The 21,580-nt window shown below is 32.8% G+C and overlaps 3 protein-coding genes and 1 long non-coding RNA gene across 4 annotated transcripts in view; all 4 read right to left on the bottom strand.

Moving 5' to 3' along the window:
• Positions 1–1,530: 1,530 nt before the first annotated feature.
• LOC108694431 lies at positions 1,531–6,238 on the bottom strand. Its single transcript, XM_018203924.1, has 4 exons — positions 5,730–6,238; positions 4,055–4,894; positions 3,831–3,959; positions 1,531–3,609 (listed from the first exon to the last, which is right to left on the bottom strand). Exons 1-4 carry the CDS (start codon positions 6,073–6,075, stop codon positions 2,402–2,404), a joined length of 2,523 nt encoding a protein of 840 aa, XP_018059413.1. The 5' UTR covers positions 6,076–6,238; the 3' UTR covers positions 1,531–2,401.
• A 565-nt stretch (positions 6,239–6,803) lies between these two features.
• LOC108694525 (translocating chain-associated membrane protein 1) lies at positions 6,804–10,683 on the bottom strand. Its single transcript, XM_018204097.1, has 7 exons — positions 10,416–10,683; positions 9,655–9,831; positions 9,421–9,536; positions 9,129–9,341; positions 8,935–9,044; positions 8,554–8,841; positions 6,804–8,429 (listed from the first exon to the last, which is right to left on the bottom strand). Exons 1-7 carry the CDS (start codon positions 10,545–10,547, stop codon positions 8,332–8,334), a joined length of 1,134 nt encoding a protein of 377 aa, XP_018059586.1. The 5' UTR covers positions 10,548–10,683; the 3' UTR covers positions 6,804–8,331.
• Positions 10,684–13,102: 2,419 nt separating this feature from the next.
• Positions 13,103–14,857, bottom strand: LOC108694526. Its single transcript, XR_001932089.1, has 3 exons — positions 14,719–14,857; positions 14,377–14,454; positions 13,103–13,733 (listed from the first exon to the last, which is right to left on the bottom strand). It is a non-coding gene; the product is annotated as an uncharacterized LOC108694526 (long non-coding RNA).
• Positions 14,858–20,197: 5,340 nt separating this feature from the next.
• LOC108694235 (RCC1 and BTB domain-containing protein 1-like) overlaps positions 20,198–21,580 on the bottom strand; it is a 6,832-nt gene continuing 5,449 nt past the window's right edge. The window contains 6 exon segments of the mRNA XM_018203599.1: positions 20,198–20,298; positions 20,301–20,429; positions 20,493–20,593; positions 20,683–20,807; positions 21,069–21,332; positions 21,401–21,528. Of these exon segments, the coding sequence (XP_018059088.1) occupies positions 20,198–20,298; positions 20,301–20,429; positions 20,493–20,593; positions 20,683–20,807; positions 21,069–21,332; positions 21,401–21,528 (848 nt within the window).

Raw genomic sequence — 21,580 nt, 5'->3', positions numbered from 1 at the left:
GCTCGGAACGAAAGATCGACTCTTTTATTTTTTTCCAGATGCTCTAGTAAAAAAAATACCCAGCTCATTAAAATTGTTTCCGACTTAGGTATTCGAATGTCTCCCCTTTTTCATTTATCTTTTCCATGTTTCTATATGAATACCTTCTACTTAATATGATAAAAAAAAAAAACGTTCTGAATTTAAAATATTTGGCAAAGAATCTTTCTTTTCTGTCGCGACACCAAGGGAAAGGATAATAGCTGCGTTGCCAAGAATATTCTCGTTTTAATTTATCGTAAGAATAATGATGATTTCGCTTACAACATGATGTAGCGAACATTTCAGATTATCTCAGTGAGTTTTTTTTTTTTTAATAAAGTCAATGCATGTCCCTAAATATAAATATTGACGAGAAAAAAATTGCGCTAGCCCCCAGAATGCATTAAATTATAGATCTGTTCTTTCTAGCTAAATTTCTTGCACATTTATCTTTTCTATTTTTCTCCCCAAGATGACAAGAAAAGAGAAACGACAAATTGACAAGAAGTTAAAGAGAACGGATTTTACGATTCATCCATTGGAAGTATTTACTCGTTATTAATTATTACGAAATGTGAGCGCATCTGCGACAGCTTTTTACATAAAATACTAGTAATAACCACTATATAATAAAGACCTAAGGACGAATTTTGAATAAAATACTGTATCACAAGTGACAGGAGCGCGAAAGGCGTGGACGCGAACTAATTCCCATAAAAAATTTTTTTAAAGAAATACGTGCAAAATATGAATGTGTATAAAGGCGAGAGAGAATTCGAGCTTAAAAATGGAGCTGTAAACTGCGAAGAAACTATAGCTCGCACAGTATATTCCTTGACAATTAACTTCTACGCCCATTGAGTTAAGTCCGCCAACATGATCGCGCAAAGTGTATAAATCTTCTCTTAATATAACGTATTTAATTTATAACAATTAATTCAATTGCAATATGATAATCAAGGCCGTCGAGGCTGATAGACAATTGCGATAATCAAGCGGGTTTTATCAAACATACTCTCTAAATTCTTTGAAGTGAAATCTCATTCTAAAAAGTGAAAATTGAGCTTGAAAAAGCGTGGCTCAAATTCTTTAAGAGTGAGATTTCACTTTTCAGAGTGAAATTCACTCTAAAAGTTTTAGAGAGTATAGATCAGTATTCCCAGTTTGTTTTTATTTTAAGATCATCTTAAGTAATGTCGCCTTAAGGTATTAATATGCCTCATACTTGGCTTGTAACATCTGAAGACTTAAGACGCTCTTAAATAATCTTGAATATCGGCCCAGTAATCTTTCTTTCAACGCAATATACATGATTATTCATTATAATTTGCCTTACCGATAGTATCGGTATATAAATGTGACATAATAAACTTTACATATTAAGATGATCCCCCCGTGAATGTTAGTTATTGAGTTTTAAACGATACCTTTGTCTCTTTCTATTTTCATGCATAAAAAGAAGCATAAGCTCGATTATCCTCCTTTGATTTTGACTAATTTTCACGGGAACATATAGAAATATAAACATACGTATTTCGCGATAAAGCAATTCTCTGTCGAAAAAGTTTCTGCTAGAAATCGCATAACAAGCGACACGCCACGCGATGATTATCACTACATGATTTAGCGGTCTGCTGAAAGCGAAGGAACCAAAGACCAGCTATCAGCACATAATCGAACTTTCAAAAAAGCTAATTAACTTTCATATACCTAATATTGTAGGATTGCTGTAATGAGTAGCCACTTAAATCTATTTAAATGGACAAGCTCTCTTAAAAAATAAGTGTAATCACTGTACAAAACTACAGTCCATCTAGCACATCTCTCGCCATCAGAACGTGCACTTGATACCTTTAGTCTCCAAAAATGTAACAACGTCTCGCTCAAATATTGTCACTCTTCGTTTTGATTAATGCGATATTTTACTCTTTCAAAGACTAATAAAAATATAGATACGAAGTGTCCCGAAGAAACTCCAACCTTAATCTTAAAAAATTCTTCTCATTGAAAAAAATCTGCTTGTCAAGATTTGTTAAAATTTAGGCCGGGCGTTTCAGGACACGCTTTACGTGAGCACAAGCCGCGTTTCTCATCGTTATTTTAAAAAACGCACACAATCGATGTATTAGGAACAAAACGGCACGTAGACGTTCCATCGTGTGAACATCGAAAACGATGTTATAATAATCTGAAAATTCAAACCGCTTCCGTACATACTCTCGCAATGTATCCAGGTACATATTCGATACGACGCAAATGATTTGTTAAAAAATACGCAAGACACTATACAAAAGTTGCGGCTTTTCTTTCGAATCTTCTTTCGTCAAACGTATGGCTTATAGGAACCAATTGTGGAGGGTTCTCACGCGCCGCGACATGATTATCGCGTGCGAGTCTCGTCTTCACGTGCAACCGTGATTTTTATGCGTTTTGGCCTACCACGTTTTCCCTTAGTCGCGGTACTGACAACTGAATTTCGTTTCACCGCCTTGCGCGCACCGCTCGTCCTACGGACAGTCCTCGCCGCGTTGATCTCACGCGCGTTCACGTTGACGCTTCTCTCACTCTCGATGGCTCTTCTCGAGCGTCGGGTACGTCCGGCTATTTGCTCCATCTCGTCATATTCGGCCTGCAAACGACGCGCCAGCTCAAAATCCGCCCGCTCTTGCAACAGCATTCGCTCGATTCGCTGCTGCTCCTTGATCAGTTCCTCATCCGAGAGCTTGTCCATGGGACGTTCGCTTTCCGAGACGCATTCAATCTCGTCGCAAGATTCTGGCGGCGAGTCGTAATTGAACTTACTGTTATTCTTGTTACACGCACCGTCCGATTCACCTGCCATGGAGGAAGTCCTCGTTGAGTTACGCGCGGACTTTCTTTTGCTCATTTTTCGCCGCTTCGTCCTCCCCGTGAAATTTTCGGCCTCTGTACTATTTTGAGATGTCGAGAACGTGGCTTGGTCCTCGTCTATCTTCTCAGGTAAGGCTTTCTTCTTCGTTGTTCTGCTTCTTTTAGAAGACGCAGTAGATTCCCTTTCTAGCTCCGACATCTTTATGTCTGCGTTTTCTTTTCTCCTTTTAATTCGTTCGGCTATATTTTCGACGGCTACATTATCATCGCCATCCCGCTCGCCGTCTTGAGGGCTTGTTTTATTGAATAACGGATTAGAGCTCGTTGGATCATCCTTCTCTTCATCTATTACGTTCACAATAAGTCTGCTTTCTTTCCTACTGCTCCGCAAATTTTTATACCGATTAGATTTCGTTATCATGCCGTTTTGCATGATCGATCTCCAGGACTTGCGTGTTTTCCTCGCGTCCCATTCCTCTTCATCCGACTTCTTGCTCACCTTAGTACCATTAATTATTTTATTTGCATTCTTCGTATAATTTTTATTGCTATCAAAAGACGATTCGGGTATAAAATCAAGTCGACGGATAGCATCATTTGTCTGAGGCTTCGACTTATTCGAAATCGTTTGGGAATGAACGAATGACGTCGATGGTTTCTGATCAATCGGTATCCTCGACGTATTATCCTTCAGATTGTGCACTGCATGTTTCTCCTTTGCGTCCTGTCTTATTTTACCTGTAACGACATCTTATAATTAAATAAAAAAAGCAGGCATTTTTTAATTATAGTTTTAATTAAGAATTTAATTAAACGTGCATAACATATTTATAACAAGTCTGTTCTTTAACAGACTAAACTGTTGGCTAAATTATGTATTTGTACTTAAAATGAATTCGATATATTTGAAGTTTAACAGAAGCGAATTCAGAAAATTTGCATGCAAATATAAAATTTACCTCTGAAGGCGCTCCAAGAGCATCCAATACGTTTCATGTGTGTCAACGATGGAGCTGTCGGCTCTGCGTTAGATACTTTCTTTAAAATAGGGATCACTCTAATTAACTTCGGATCAATTTGTTTTCCATCTGAGAATAGATATACACAACATAAATATTAGATTTCTTTTACAAATAATCATGTTATCAAATATCTCCTCTTTTTCTTTCTGATAAATATATACCTGAAGAAACTTGCAATTTCGTCCTTGGCGCTGTCTTAATCGGTTTGAAATGATGAATTTCTTGATTTATACTGTCGTGACTGCCAGAGCTTTCGGCACTACCTATCCTCTCGTCATCATCGGTCAGCGTCATGCATACCTCTATTCCGAGACTCTTCTTCTTGTTGTTCACTACATCGCTCGGTACTCGTAACTCTTCCTTAGTCTCTATCGCGTAAGCCCTGGACGTGGAGCATCCGGGATCAGTGGAATAATTTGAAGTGCTAGGTTGGGTAAATTTTGATACTGTTTGATGTTTCTTCGCAACGGCGTTATAAACAGGTAATTGTTTCTGGCAACAATATGTAGGCGGATTTTTATGCGACACGTTTATCTCCTTAGAGCCGCATACATTGGAATACATTCCCATCTTGGATAACAATGCATTCATTTGTCTCGTTTTTGAGTTGTCCTTGACAGACTCAGGAAGACCCATGTGCCTGCCTTCTAAGCATGCAGTTTCGGTTCGTGGTGCTTCGGTATTATTTACACGTATAGCTGTATAGTTAAACTTGGACTCATTAAAAACATAATTCGGCATTGATGTGGTCAAGCATTCGTTATAACATTTTGTAGCTTCCTTCTGTTGCTGCTTTGCCAGACTCTTGGCTAGCAATTGATCTTGCGCCAACTGTGCCAATAGCAGCTGATCCTCCACCTGAATCTTCTGAATCAATGCCTCACTGGCCATTTGTTCAGCTTGCCTTTCACGACGCATCTCTTCCTGGGCCATTTGAAGTTGAGCCTTGTATTCCCGGTGTATCTCTCCAGCTGCACTGAGTATTCTATTTGCCGCATAATCTGTTCAAAAGAAGAATACTTGTCTGTAGTATCTCGTGACAAAATTATCATGTCTAATATACAAAGTCCTATTTTGCATATTGAATACTATGTATTCTTCAATTACGATCATTTTATATCAATAACTTAAGTAAGATAATGTTTTAATAATTTTTTATTGATGTTAAAGATGTCAATATGATATTAAGATATCATTTGATGATCTTAATTTGCTACTTGGAAAATTTAATAGCTAAGAATAATCACAGCTACCAACGCTAATATTAACCTTTAAGTAGATAGATAGTTTAAAGATATATACTTAAGTTGATAGATAGAGAGTGTTTGGAATACTCTAAAAAAAAAAAAAAATCTTCAAATTTATAGTTATTCCTTTATCAGTATATCATGTTATAATTAAATTTACATTAATCATTCCCTTATGAGAGAGAAGAACTAAACATGACGAAATTTAAGACTTTTAGGCACCTAAACCATATTTTTTTACTTTCCTTTTCTAGAACAAAGTTTTTAAGAAAACTATGTCTAGCATGGCCACCCTACTTAAAAGTTAAACTAAAAGTCTTTGAAGAAGACTGTGAAATGAAGAAACAACTACAACATCAAAATTACATAAGCCATAGGAACATCTATAAGAAGCATGCGAAATGTCATTCAATAAAATAAGTAAACACAATCACTTAGGTTATGTTACATTTGTTTATTGCTGACACGCATGAGTGTATGCGTATGTATGTGCGCGCGCGCGGATATGTGCGTGTGTGTGATGCATACATACATATATATATATATATATATACATATATATAAATATATGTATATATACGTCACTCACCAGCGTCCAAGCCAAGATCCCCCTCCTCGCCATTGTGCTTGCTCTCGACCTCCTTCGGGAACTTGGACCTAATCAGCTGCCAAAGGCCGTGGTTCACTAAAGTCTCGGACTTGGTGGCGGTGCGCAGCCAGGAACCCACCCGGACCCGACAAAGTGGGCAGGTCAGGCTGTTGTGCTCAAATGTACCCTGCAGGCAGCGTAGACAGAGGTTATGTGTGCACGGCAGCGTCACTGGTTCGATCAGAATGCCGCGACATATCGGGCACGTCAAATCGCGCAGATGCACATCCGCGGTAGTACGCGACACTGTGAGATCCAGCAGCTTTGATGTACGTTTCAAATACATTTTTCCATCTTCCTGCAACCACTGACTCTGACGGCTACGACGGCCAACGTAAACGACAGCTAGATAAATTGCTGGATTTGCACTGATTTGCACCGCAACATCATTTGCACTGCGCTTGACCCACTACTCCAGCGCCCGCAGTCGGAACTGTCGGGAGTATCATCCGCCGATCATTCTGAGTCGATAGACCAGTGTTCCTTCCTGTCCATCAAAGTCGATTTAAAAAAAAACTATAAAATTTAGGAACTGAGATATCTATTAAAATTGTAAAATGTTCAATTAAAAAAAAAATTGTATTGTTGCAGGATTTTTTTTTTCTTATATCGTTGCAAAAATATTAACGACAAAGTTACTTATTCTTTAAAAATAGATATACATATGAAATTGGATATCTCAAATTTATATATATTTTTATTTATGATATACAATATATATTTAAAAAAATCAGGATTCTTTTTTTTAGTCCATAGTTTCGTGTCAGAGACGTGATGATCACTTCTGCATAAATTGAACAAAAGACTAAAGACTAACAAGTATATAAAAAGAAATATGAAATCTTATTCAATATATTTATTATTTAACGAGATAACCAATAAATTTTTAAACAATCATTACATCTCTGGAAAAAATAAATCATAAATGCAAATAAAAAATTGATTATACGACTAAGCATAGAATTAAGATTAGAAATTCGACAGTATAAAGTCGCAAAATAATGAAAACACCTATAAAAAATGATCTCTCAAAACTTTATTTGTTTTTTTCCTTTTATTTACAGTTCGTTTTTTTCCTTGGAATAGTGATTTTGAAGAAATTTAATTATTCGCAAAGCAATATAATAACGAAATTATCACTTTCCATATAGATTCACTTTCAATATAAATACGTGTATTAAAAAATAGTAAAACTTATATAAGTATAACAATATTGTAATTGCATAAGATATGTATATTTTTACGTGACATGATTATTATAACACATTTATGGTCCAAAGTATTATTTCGTGCACATTATACCTATATATTTTTTTGCCTTGTAACTTAATGCTAGCATAATGCATTTGTCTCTAATCTACTCGAATATTTTATTCTAAGGACAATTCAAGGCAATAAACAAGATTGATCCAAGTTTATCGTCTGGTTCTGGAACTCAATCTTTTTTTCAATCTCTTCTCTATCTGAATCAGTAAGACAGTGGAGAAGGAAAGATTGAAGATTTGGAAAATTAAATGATCCTATTCTAATTAACTTTAAAAATTCATCGAAAGAAATCAATGCGCGAAAAAAGTTCGTAGAATTTTAAATAATAATAAACAGTGATAAATTGTATAAATTTCTCTAGAAAATGTATACGATGCGCATAAAAGGATAATGTACCAAAATGCGCAATTAATGTTCTGTGATTCTATATGAATGTAATATTCAGCTGTACAATTTATATGAATGCGATAAAATGATTTAAAAAATTGAGATTTGTAGTTAAAAACACATCCAATGGCGCAGTGTGCCTATCTCTATTCAAAATGATGTGTCTATTTCTTTCATAAAATATCTTAAATCCGATTTTCATCTCTGTTAAATACAAAATTAAGTATGAATACTTCATTATTCTATTGTCGCAATTCTTAATCGATAACATTACGGAAGCTTCGTATTTTTACATTAAGAAGAATACATTTTTGTACATCTTAGACTGCGGTTTTGACGCTTCAAACCTTACAAAGCATCTACTTTGAAAGCACACAAAGCAATGCGTATGCAAACATCAATATAGCTGGATCATCTTGGATCATTTGACATTTCCAATAATTCTTATTACATCATTAATATGTTATCGTTTTTGCCTACTTTCGCATCAATTGTTTCGAGCTATGTTCAAATTCCCAACCGAGTGCCATTCAGATATCATTTTATCCTTATTTTGTCCACTATTAAACAAATATTAAACAAAGATTACACGATACTTGGGGAGTACTCAGGTGAGTATCTGAACGTCCTCGGAAGATGGATTCAGTTGACTGGAGCATTTCGACATATTTATCAGGGAAATTACATAAGAGATATATCTATAGCATGCGGAACAGTAATGTATTGATAATCCAAGCGTAGCATTTGGAGCATAGCATTTAAAGCATTTGGAAGAAGCAAATGGACCGCAGCCTTAATCGAACATTCTGACATGTTCGTGACATACAGACGAATAAAATCAAACATCCAATCAGCCTTGTAGAGATGATTTCTCTAATTTATTAAGCGTCTATTTTGCTTTGGCTGAAGGACGATTTCTCAGATTTTTCTTCGTCGCCTGATCAACTTCTGGAAGATCATCGTCTTCGGACAAGGCTGATTTCTTGCCTGCAAAGATATAATACGCATGCATTTTACTTCAATAAAATAAATTTTGACGTAGATAATAAAAATAAAATCAATAATAGCAAAATATATAATAAAATAAACGAAGAACTTTACGGATTTTCACCTTCTCGTTTTTTCGGCTTTTGCTTCGGCTTCGTCTTCACGACAATAGGCGTAGCGTTCTCGCGTGCACGCTTGATTTGTTTCGTAATGAAGAAATATAGAAGGTAGCCTTGAAAGAGCGAGACAATAACTGCTGCCGAGAATTGTACAACAGGAGTATTAAAGTTGCCGGTAACATAGTCAAGTTTAAACTCCTGTTTCCTCAGACCATACAGGAACACCACACACGTAAGCGCGATAGTCGTAATACGTGCGAATACGTAAGTTGCATTGGCAACCAAGAATGACACTATAACAAACGTCGACAAATATATTAATTATTATGTATATTAATTTATTATTATGTATAATAATGACAAGTAATTCAATAAAAGCAACTTACATTTAGTTCTTTTTTCTTTTTGACTAATAAAGTGGACCAGTCTGGCTGCATGTAACAAAGCATCTCCCACATAATGGAAAGTTAATAAGATTAGAGCAAGATGTTGGAAGCTGAGGAGAATAACAAATATATATATTTTAATACAAATTCTGCGAAAATATAAAGTAAAGTAAATCTATATATTATAATATTACTTGAAGAAATAAGCTGCGAATGTAAAGATTAGTCCAATAGTTGCATGGACGACACGTTGTAAAATGTCTTCTTTTTTAGTTCGTTGAAAATAGAGCTCGGGATAGCAATGCAACCAATAAGAAAGCTGGGCAATGAAAAATAGTTTTAGGGAAGCGGACATCGGCGCTGGGTATTCTTCCCATAATGTCCATATGTTCAAAAATATATTCTCTCTAAAAGAAAAAGAAACGTTATTCTATTGATCTTCCTCTTATATCTCTTTTTAGTGTTATTTATTAAAATCTGTATCACCTGATTATAATATCAATGGCCCACAATGCAGATAATGCATAAAATACTATTAATTGGCTGGACTCGTTAAATTTAGAAAGCTTAACTTTACTGAGATGAAGTCGTTTGGAAATTTTCTATGGACAAAAGTGATTTTATCAGTGAAAGATAAGTTTAATATATTCGTAAATTGCTAAATTCTTATTGTTAAATATATTCTTATTGCTAGATAATATTTTGTCAAGTTATACTTACATCAAATATATATTCTTGAAGTACAGCATGCATTATAATGGTTATCAAGAAGTAAAAGAATACTGCACATGCATCTTTCCATCCTGTAGTATATTTCACCACTGCTGTCGGATCCTCGGTAGTATTGGTCACATTATGATGAATAGCAATAAACATGTAGGCCCATGGCGACGTAACCTGATATAGAAAATAATTTTGAATTTAATCCAATTTTAATTTAATAGACTACATAAAGTAATTTCAAAAAATCCACAATGTACATTCTAATAACATAATTAGATTAATTAAATATTTTGTATAACGAAATAAATTTTAACATTTCAATAAATACTTTTCTTCTTTTCCAAAATCAATATAAAAAAGGCAATTATAATAGCATATTAAATTTATAAATATAATATTGAAAATAATGTGTTTATATACTAATAAGATATTTATCATGATTAAAACTGTTCATAAAAATGTAATAAAAATAAAAATGTAATAAAACTCAAGATTAAAAAAGAAATAATCTCAAATAAATAAAAATGTATGCGTGTGTGTGACGAGTCAAATTTATTTTGACAGGAACAACTCGTAACATATGGTCATCCTTCTTTTCAAGTGTCCTTCAAATTTCCACAGAACATAATCAAGAGCGAAAGCTTCGTGGAGAATTCTCACAAAAGCAATTCTCCTGTTTTGTCAAAAGAACATAAATCGAAACGAATATAAATTCTAAACGAAACCAGAGAACAAACGCCGGAATAGCCGCCACCGACCTGCACCATGAGTCCAATCACGAAGACCATGGCCACGCAGGAGACGATGTCCGCATGATTTTGTATGACGAACTCGTGGCTAAGGATCGGCGGATTCTTGCTCGAGCTCTTGCGACCCTTCATCGTCACCATCTTGGCCGACAGGAATGTATGTTCACTGAGCGGCGAACGCGGCACAACAGACAGACGGCTGACGGACGAGCGGCCTACCGCAAGAAACCGGACCACGACGTTTCACTGTCGCGGAAACGTCATGCGTGTATAGGTACACACCACACACGCGGTGGCCAACCGGGCCAACGCCGAACAATGTGGCGCTCGCTCCCCTAACTTGTTGGCACTGCAAGTGTCATACTGACCACTGTGCTCCGACACTTCAAATCTTCATCCGCTTTACTGGACCTTTTTCTCATCCATCGCAATCGCATGAAAAAATGTATGTGTATTTTCAATCTATTCTAAGTAGATACTGAGCTGGACCCATCAAAGTGAAGAAGAACATCAGGAAATAAAAGGTAGACTTTTCGAGCAGACCTTCGCTTGATTCGTAGTGCGATGTAATCACCGCGCTACGCGGCTGAATTCGAATTGATAAAAATGTTTAAAAATGAATTACATTTAAAAATAATATCACAGATACTATTATATCTCATCGGTGATAATACTAAAAATATATATAAACTTTATAGATTATTTCATTATGTATGGATATTTGTGTAAAATTTGAGCAGAATTCTCCTACTGGTTTAAAATTTTTTTATTTAATTTTTTGGTTTATCTTGATTCTTTAGTAAAATGTTTTGTAATACTTTTACAAATTAAATGAAGAAGTCATATTAAGAATTAATTCAAATTATATCTACGTTTAATGAACGATAAAGATAGATTGACGCAATGCGCTGATTGATTTATTATTGCTATTATTGATCGCGCTTCCCTTAGCTGAATTTCTTGAACAATATTATATCATTTTTTTTTAACAATATATCATTTCTCCTTAACGTAAAAAAAGGAGGAAAGATATATACATCATAATATTATATATACTTATACATCAATATATATATATAATATATACACCATCGTCTGTTTCTTATCTTCGATGTTGTTAGACAAAATAAATTTAAAATGATTTTCAGAGAAGGAAGATAAAGTTGATGTTAGAAAATAATTTGGGAAGTGAGATTAAAAAAGGGGATAGGTAGAAGGAACATAGGAGCAGAATGTATAGAAAGATAATTATGAAGGAGAAAGAGATCATATGATTTGTGAGTAGGATTCTGGCAATGATTCAGTATCATTTTTGTTTGTTTAAACCTTGACTCTGTTTTTTAATGTGAATCATTTCAGATACCAATCTTTTTTTTGTAATAAGAAGACTCACTATCTAAAATCTTCACATGAATTCTGAAATTATGATTACAATTAACGCGATGGTCAGATATAATAGGTGGAGAACCTGTTTTTTTAATGATTAGTTTTCTTTTTGTTTGGTCAACATAACTGACGTCATAATCACATGAGATCTTATATACAACATTTTGATTCGAAAACAGTTCTAATTTATATCTCTTTTATATCAATTCTAATTCTTACCTTTCTTAATAAAATTTTTTAAGATATTGGTGATGATGAAAGCTAGTTTACAATGAAACATGTTAGAGATAGATAGAAACTTTCTGAGATGGAATGTATATAGGGAATTATAAAATATTTTTTTTTTAATTTGTAAATTATGTATAGTATTTTTATTCAATATTTATGAAATTTTAATCTTTTTTCTATTGTGGAAAAAATAAAAGAATGAGAATAATCATTTTCAAGAAAAATGTGAATTACGATCAAATTTTTTTGTTAAAAGCGAGGGTGTAACAAATAGAATATTTTGTCTGAAGAACTAATGATGCCTCTTTTGTGATAAAAAGAGTGATTCAAATGAAAATTAAGGAACCTGCCAGAAAATGTTACTTTGTGATATATATCAAATAATAATTCTCTGATTTTAATAATTGTTATATCAAGAAAACATTTCATATTCTGTCGTTAACACCAACCTCCATAATAAACAGTAATCTTGTATGTAAAGAATTGAAAATCCTAAGTGTATTGATCGTATTTGATGGAAATGCAAGAACGTTATCATCAATATATCATGATATCATCGAAAATAAAACAAGTGGTATTTGTAATTTTGCAAACACCACTTCTTGCATTATAATGTCTGCGAAATTATGGGCGATAACGGTAAAATCTTGGAATACCAAATACTTATTTATAAATTTTTTAATTGAACAAAAAAAGGGTTGAGTTTAGTATGAATAATAATAAAATTGACAATAATAAATTTCTTTAGAAAGGTTTGTCTTTATAGAAATATGGTGCCATCTTTTATTAATGATTTGTGAAATATAAAACGAAAAATCTCTCAGTCTAATTAGAGGAGAGACTCCTATTATGAAATTTTGTGTAAACTAGATGTTTATGGATAGAATTTTAAAAAAATAGTAAGTCATCTCTTAAAGGGAATTTAATAAGTTTTAAGATACTGTAAAATTTAATTTAAGTATTATTTTTTTTGAAAATTAGAAGAATGTAAAAAGTGATCAAATCGTAAAAGAAAATTGTGCTCCTAATATGAGATACAACGAAAAATTGCTAATAAGTGTAAAATATATTTGTGTTGCAATTGGAAAACTGTATTTAATGATTTTCAAATACAAATATAATAAAATATAATGAAAAAACTTATTTGCAGAAGTCGCAAATCCATTTATATCCAATATTTTCAGCGCAGTCAATGTCAATGTGCGCCCAATGTAAGTATACGATGCACTTGACCCAGAGCTCTGAGGATAGTTCAAACCGAACATCGCAAGAAATGCACTCGTCATTTAATTTTGACTGTTTGCAGTACTCATCATCCGAATCACTTAAGTCAAGAATTTTAAATTCATGGCTGAAGAGCTAGAGCGTGAGCAATCGCGGTCGTGGCGTGGAGTTAGAGCTGTTATAACTTGAATTGCTGGAGATTTTCGTTCACGATCTCGTTTCGCAGATGGTATTGTCTGTATTTTAACTGTATTTTCGGCATACCGACTAACTTCTCGCGATATTCGACAGTACTGATAATATAGAACTTTTTATTCGTTTTCGGCTTCGAGTGCTGCCTTTTCGAATAATTTTTGGCGCTGGCGAAATTTCTTCTGGACTTACAATTCTTTCCTGGCAAGTTGACGGTCCTGGAATAGTGGGCAAGGATGGGCTTAAGTTCTCTTTGTCAATTTCTGCTCTCTCGCGATCGTTTTCTGTTGCCTGTGCCTGAAATTTGGTTTGAAATAAATCTTCTTCAATTCTTTGTTGAACAGAAACAACATGAATCTGATGAATTTCTTCAGTGGCATTCTCCGATTTAATAAAATTGGCATCAGTAAAAAGATTTCTATTAAATGGCCAGATACTAGTTTCACAGAACCCACTGATTGCAATAAGAACTGTTTGTACTTTAACGTATGCGTTCTTGAAAAACTCTCTCACATTGAACTGAGAGAGGACGAGTATTATTGCGTATCTACATACCAATTTCTTCGCTGTAAGTTTTAAAAGTACTTATGAATGTTTTTATCAAAAAAACTTTAACTAAAAACTATAAAAAAAATTTTTTTTTATCGAGGCTGGAGCTTATGATTTGAGTGCGAAGGAATCGTGACTAACGTGATTAAATTTAATGCCAAGTCAATTACATCAATATTTCGCGTATGACTATTTTATACATTTAAAATTAATAGTATAGGTGATGAGGATTCTGCACATGGCTTTGAAATTTCTACGAAGTGTTTGAACCAGTACGTAAATAAATTAGTTTAAATCCACCAAAAGGATGGACAATTACGCCTATAAGAGCTCCCCTCATTAGCTGGGCATTCAAAAGTTTTCGTGGAAAAATTAAGAGGGATGTACGTACCTGTAGCACTCATGGCAATAACAATAGTAATTAACTTTCCTCTTTCAAAAGCTGTTAAGGTGCCAATTTATCTCTTCTCTGAAAAATAAAATTGGCATAAAAAACATTTTTTTCAGCTTCAGATTAGATTTCTAAATATTTCTTATCAAAGATTGATGGACTAAGATCACAGCACACAAAAAAACTTAAGCAATAAAACGTAAGCAATAAGCAAATTGACCAATCACAGTAGAGTCCGTATACAACATAACTAGTAGCCAATCCAACATGTTGATTTCCTTACTGCTTATATCTTGCTATTTTAAGTTTTTTGTGTGCCATGGCCCTAATTTCTCCTTTTACCTCTATCTTCCTATTGAATCACTCAAAGGAGTAGTTTAGTAACAAGCTGTTTCTTGTCTTGATAAATTGCAATGTTCACGAAATATTAACATTCTAATAAAAGATTTGGACACTTGCGAAATGCAGCTTCTAGATGCATCTCATTTTTTTATCTAATTACATCATAAAGTATCTGAATCTTTATCTTTTAAAGCTATAACTTTTGGAGTTTTTGTTGTTTGAACTATTTCTGTTCCATCTACGTTGGAAATCCTATCGGGCGTGAAATTGTATTTTTCGCAAGCATTATCCAAATAATTATAAAATATAGAAACATTCTCACGAGTAAAATCAGTAGCTCAAGTAAATAATGTACCAGTTGGCTTTCGCATTGAAAGGATCGATACATTCTTGTATCGATTCATAAAACTATAGAACCATTTTCTTCCAGCTGCCTCTTCCTGGAACGGATTTGGTATATTATTTGCTTTAGCAAATTGACAGCCATGCATTGCAAATCTCGTTTCGTTAATCTATAAAATTTGGATTCCATTGCTAACGCGTATTGTATCAATTGTTTCTCTTGACTGCCAGTAAAAATTGGTGGCCGGCCTAATTTTTTCAAGAGTATAGCGTTAGATCTTTCCTCTTTCATTTTTGTATATTTATGTCTTTCTATTATCCCTTTTGGAACATTAAACTCTTTTGCCGCCTTTAAATAGCCCATTTTATCGCTGCAAACTGCTGTCACAGCCTTAATTAAATCTTCGGGTTTATATTGTCAATGTTTATTCGCATTACTCGTTTGAGATGTACCTTTCTTCATGGTAGATTCTATAAAAAAATTTAATAAATACATAAAAAGTCTTTTATCTTTCTAGGAATTATCATTCATAAATATGTACAATAGTAGAATATGGTTTACAGTAAAACATGATTTTTTTTCGAATAATCCGTGAAATTAAAAATATGATGGTTACATTCTGATATTCATTACCAATACTAAAAATCTATAATTCATATAATGTATACTACAGATTTTCAGTGTTGACATTGTTGACAATGAATATTAGAATGCAGCCACCAATAATCCTTGAGCATCATATTCGTAATTTTGTACATATGACTTTAATTTTTCTTTCAATTAATATTTTTCCTCTTTTTTAAATATCTTACAATAATCATTTATTCTAGCAACCTATTCCAATCACCTGTTCTTCAATAATCATGTATAGCAACGATTTCAGCAATGATCGTGATTCGAGTATAGAGCTATCGTTATGAAGAGGTTATGGTTTCGAGTATGCAGGTTAGATATCTCATGATATGAGAAAAACCGTAAATGTCTCATATTACGAACTTCATGCATTGCAGTTTCACGATCATCAAATCTAATCTCTGCAGTTAAGCAATTCATATCCCGTATTTTCTTATTAATACGATCTTACACTGCATGCCGAATTTATTGCCAAACATGTATTTATTATATAATAAACAAAGTTTAAAAACTCACCTCAATGAAACTTGATGTCATCGAATTTTAAATATTTTTTTGCATTGACTACATGCATGATCTAATCATGAATATTTTACTAAATATACTTCATCACAAAATAAATTAAAAATAAGCAAAATATTTAAAACAAGTCTTATAAATATTTATACATATTTTGTAAATATTTTATAAATATTGTATGCTGTCTAAGTTGTAATTATTTCTCAATGACATGCAGTTTTTATAAATTTACAACATTTTAGATAAAGAGACATTCAAATAATAATCTTTGTTTTTTTTTTCTTTTTAAAGACAACAGCTGTAAATTATTTTATTAATTAACTATTTTTTAATGACAATATGACACCTGACTCGTAGAAGCTGCAATATCGAGAAAAACATGATAAAAAGTTTATATCAAGAAATGAAAAGCTGTCTATTTCGCATAAGGGATAAGGATATAAAAATTGGTCTATGTCAGAACATATATCAAGAATGATTTATTATCGAGAAAATGAGAAGAATGATTCAAGTCGCATGAAATTAAAGAAGAGGTTATGTAGCGCAATATATTTTCTTTACATAAATTTTATAGTGGATTTTATACAACTAAGAACGGGAATCGTCTCTTGTGATTTTCAATCCTGTTTCTCATACTCATTTATTCATATATTATTTAATTTTCCATAACTAAATTTGTGTAACTTATGAGTAGTGAATATTGCGAATAATAATATATTTTAAATTCTTCTTTAATTTCATTCGACTTGAACTGTTCTTCTTATTTCTCAATACCGTATTTTATATGCTTTCCGACCGGTCTTCACGCCTCACGCGAAGTAAACCGCTTTTCATTCATGACAGAGATCTTTCTTCATGTTTTTTTCGACATAGCACCTTTTATAGCTAAGGCGTCGATATACTTTATAACACTACAATTATTTTTGTTTAAGGTTTGTTTTAAAATCATACTCTAAATATCAAAATTTTATGGGAACTATAAAAATCCACCGTTTGGAACCGGGATTAAAAACTTCCATATACTCGTGGCAATTAAATAATCAGTATGTGTCCCACAAACATATGAGAAAGATGTAACACAGGCCAGAGGCCTAATAAAAGAAGAAGAAGAAGACTATTATACACAGTACTATTATAAGTAAATTATTGATGTCTAAAAATCAAAATAAAAAAAGTATTCTTTGATATAACAATATATTTTTGCAGATAAAGTCTGATTAACGACTTTACATGCATATAAGATTATTAATCAGATTTTATTCGCAAGGATATACTGATTACCTCAAGGATAGGCTATACTGAAATCAAAGGATACTTTTTTATTTTTAGAATAGTTTGAACAATAATCGTTTAATTCCTGAAAATTATATGATATATGTATATAAATAATTAAGTTAACTATACAGGATAAAAGTATATTTTTTTATATTTAATAAATTTTAGCACTTAAAATTAAAGGCTAAATGGATTAATAATAGAATAGTTGCAGTAACTTATAAATGCTTGATTTACACTCTTTTTTTCAATCCTTTTAGTCTACTGTAGAATATCTCTGTAAAGTTTTATATAAAAATTTGAAATATCAACGAAATTACAACAGTTGTATACTGCGCAGCTGTCAGCGCGATATCTGAGCACGGCTGTCGGTAGGAAAGGATTTTATTAGGTGTAACTTTGCTTCCGCCGTTTTCCTATAGATGGCTTTAGCGGTAAATGGTGGTCGAAATAAATAGATCATAGACGTCATACAATAAACTTGGGCATCTGTCAACATAACCCCATAGAAACATTAGTTGATTTGTGTCTGCATCATAAAGTTATTCTCGATTGAAAATGTCAGTTTACGAGCCAAATTCTCGTCATTTGCGGGAGGTTTTAATTTTTTGCTTCAATATGAAGAAATCTGCGGCTGAGGCTCATCGAATGTTCTCAAATACTTATGGTGAGGCCGCTATTAGTGAAAGAACGTGTCGTGAGTGGTTTCAACGCTTCAAGAACGGTGATTTTGACGTCGAAGACCGGCATAGCGGTGGAAGAGAGAAGGTTTTCGAAGATGCAGAATTGGAGGCATTACTTGAGCAAGACTCGTGTCAAAATCAAGAAGAATTGGCACGATCATTGGGAGTGACTCAACAAGCCATTTCAAAACGCCTCAAAGCCATGGGAATGATTCAGAAGCAAGGAAATTGGGTGCCGTACGAATTGAAGCCGAGAGATGTTGAACGGCGTTTGTTTGCTTGTGAACAGCTGCTTGAAAGGCAAAGACGGAAGGGATTTCTGCATCGCATTGTGACTGGGGACGAAAAATGGGTTCATTACGATAATCCCAAGCGCAGAAAATCATGGGGAGTTCCCGGCCATGCTTCCACGTCGACGGCCAAACCGAATATTCACGGCTCCAAGGTCATGCTCTGTATTTGGTGGGACCAGCTCGGCGTAGTGTATTATGAACTGTTAAAACCGACTGAAACAATCACAGGCGATCGGTATCGAACGCAATTGATGCGTTTGAGCCGAGCATTGAAAGACAAACGGCCGCAATACAACGAGAGACACGATAAAGTGATTTTGCAACATGCTCGATCCCATGTTGCGAAAGTGGTCAAGACATACTTGAAAACGTTGAAATGGGAAGTCCTACCCCACCCGCCGTATTCTCCAGACGTTGCTCCCTCTGACTATCACTTGTTTCGATCAATGGCACACGACTTGACTGACCAGCACTTCCGGTCTTATGAAGAAGTAAAAAATTGGATCGATTCGTGGATAGCCTCAAAAGATGACCAGTTTTTTCGACGCGGGATTCGTACGCTACCCGAAAGATGGGAGAAAGTAGTGGCCAGCGATGGACAATACTTTGAATCATAAATGTATAACCAGTTTTTTTACAATAAAGCCTCGAATTTCAGAAAAAAACGGCGGAAGCAAAGTTGTACACCTTATATTATATACAGTTTCCTTTTTTCCACTCTCGTCGCTACATTCTTTTGTTATGGAAGACAATTCCCAAGTCGAAATTTTAGTTCTTTGTTACAAAATTCTATCTATCTGCACAAAAATATCAATACAAGCTTTAAACGCAATTTTCTCGAAACAATTTTTTACGAAACTGGCGATCACGATTAAAAAAAAAATTTTACATTGGTTTCAAATTTTAAGGGCTTATAAAATACACATTCTTTTATTGTCGAAACTGGAATTACTTTAATAATTTAATTTTTTATATTTTTTGGAGCTTGAAAACATTTTTACAAAAACGTAAAAATCAAACTTTTTATAAAAACAAGTGTCATTTATTTATTGCGCGAAATGAATTATTCTAGTTCATATGATAATCGCAAGTGTGATTAAAATGAAGTTTTATTTTTTTATTTCACTGGGGGGGGATTTATAGTCGCCGACGATCTCTGTAATCGATGCAAAGAGGAAATGGATTTATGAAATGTCAAATATTATTCATATTTTTTATTTAAAAAAAATAAAAATTTCATCTTGAAAACTACAATAAATAAAACCCAAAAAATTATTTAAAAAAATATACACTCATTTAAAAAAAAAAATTCTTAAAAAACAATGCGACAAAGTAATATTCCCTTCAAAAATCAATATTTTCTGAATTTGACATTCTTCTCAAAAATTCTGAAGGAATCATAATTATATTTAGAAAACGGATTCGTGTTTAGCATACAAAATACTACAAGATTTACATATTTTTGTTCAAGTAATGATCTCCAATTCCTAAATTAATGTGATCAACATAAATATTAAATATTAAAAAAATGTTATTCCAAAAAGTAAAAAATTATTGATATCTAAAAATCAAAATAAAAACGTATCTTTTAATCATTAGTGTAATATATATCTTCTATATTGTGTCTTAAGATAAAGTTGAAACAATAATCTTCCAATTCCTGAAAATTATATGATATATAAATAATTAAGTTAATATAGAATAAAATTACATTTTTAAAATAAATTTAACATTTAAATTAAAACTAAATCAATTGGTAAATCAATCTTATAAAAAATGATCGAATATTTTATCTTGGAAAAGAAATAATAGAAAAAAGAGAAAAAAGTGATACTTTTATGCCATACTGCATTGCTATTTTTTTAATAAAGAATACGTCAAATACTGTTATCTTTTTTTTTATTATTTGAATACAATCTTTCTCAAGATTCAACATGCAGTATTTGTTAGACAACTTCAAAAGCTCTGCAATGAAACATTTTAATTATGAATTGAAGATGGTACTAAATGTATTTAATTAAAACTCACCTAATTCGTTTTTCAAAGACAATAGATCGATTATACCGGTGTATAAATATTTAAAAAACGCTCTATACACAATGTACGAATAATCATCATACTTGATAACCCTGTTCCAAAATATGTTAAAGTGCAACAAATGCAGTCAAACGTTACAAGTTTTTAATAAAAATGCACTAATTATTTCATAAATAATTACCTTTGTTTATTTTCAAGTCCACTAAACTGGAACATGTTTGCGAAATATGGTGAACGGATTTTCAGAATATTCTTGTGAACGTAGATAGATTTCTTTCCAACTTCTACTGTAAGACAGCTCGTTGACTTTAAACATGAGAAATAAGAATTATTCGAAATAAATATAACAAGTATAATATAAGAAGAGAAAAATTATTAGTATATAAAAAACGTGCTGAAAATCTATAGAATAAGGAGGATAAAGAGGAGCATGGATGCAAGTACTTTTAAATGTATGAAAATAAATGTATGAAAATGTTTAACAAATGGTTTGCTTTGCCCCTAACAGGCCTCCAATTAATTGAAAATCTATTAAAGTATATTAACGCATTAGAGAATAAAATTTACACTATCGTTGAACGCCGCTTCTAAATCACTTAATATCATATTTTCTTCATCTGTATATGTATGAGTAATAGATATCGGTGATTGTGCCATCGTCGAATTGCATATGTCAAATATATTTGTGTATTCGCAGATGGCATATTCCTTAATTTTCTTTCCAAACAGCTCACCCCGTATATAGACGAGTTGATCTTCGTTAGATTTGAGAATGCTCGTATATTCTATGGTGGCGATATCTGATATTTTCCTTATATTAGGTATATTTATCTGCAATTGCAAAATTTTCTGGTTTATTTTATTTATTCCTTTACGAAAATAATAATTAAATAATTCACCATAAAAGGAGATAGTATTTCATTAATATAGAATGAACTCAATTGTTTCTTATAGTTAGCACCCCAGGCATAGGCTTTTCCTTTGTCAGTGAGGATAAGTGTATGAAAATGTCCACAAACAATTTTAACTAAAATATCGAAATTAGAGAAATTTGTTTATTTAATAGTATCATATTCATA

This window comes from Atta colombica, unplaced genomic scaffold (assembly GCF_001594045.1).
Source record: "Atta colombica isolate Treedump-2 unplaced genomic scaffold, Acol1.0 scaffold12, whole genome shotgun sequence".
Lineage (NCBI taxonomy): Eukaryota > Metazoa > Arthropoda > Insecta > Hymenoptera > Formicidae > Atta > Atta colombica.
This window is presented reverse-complemented; position numbering and strand designations above follow the sequence as displayed.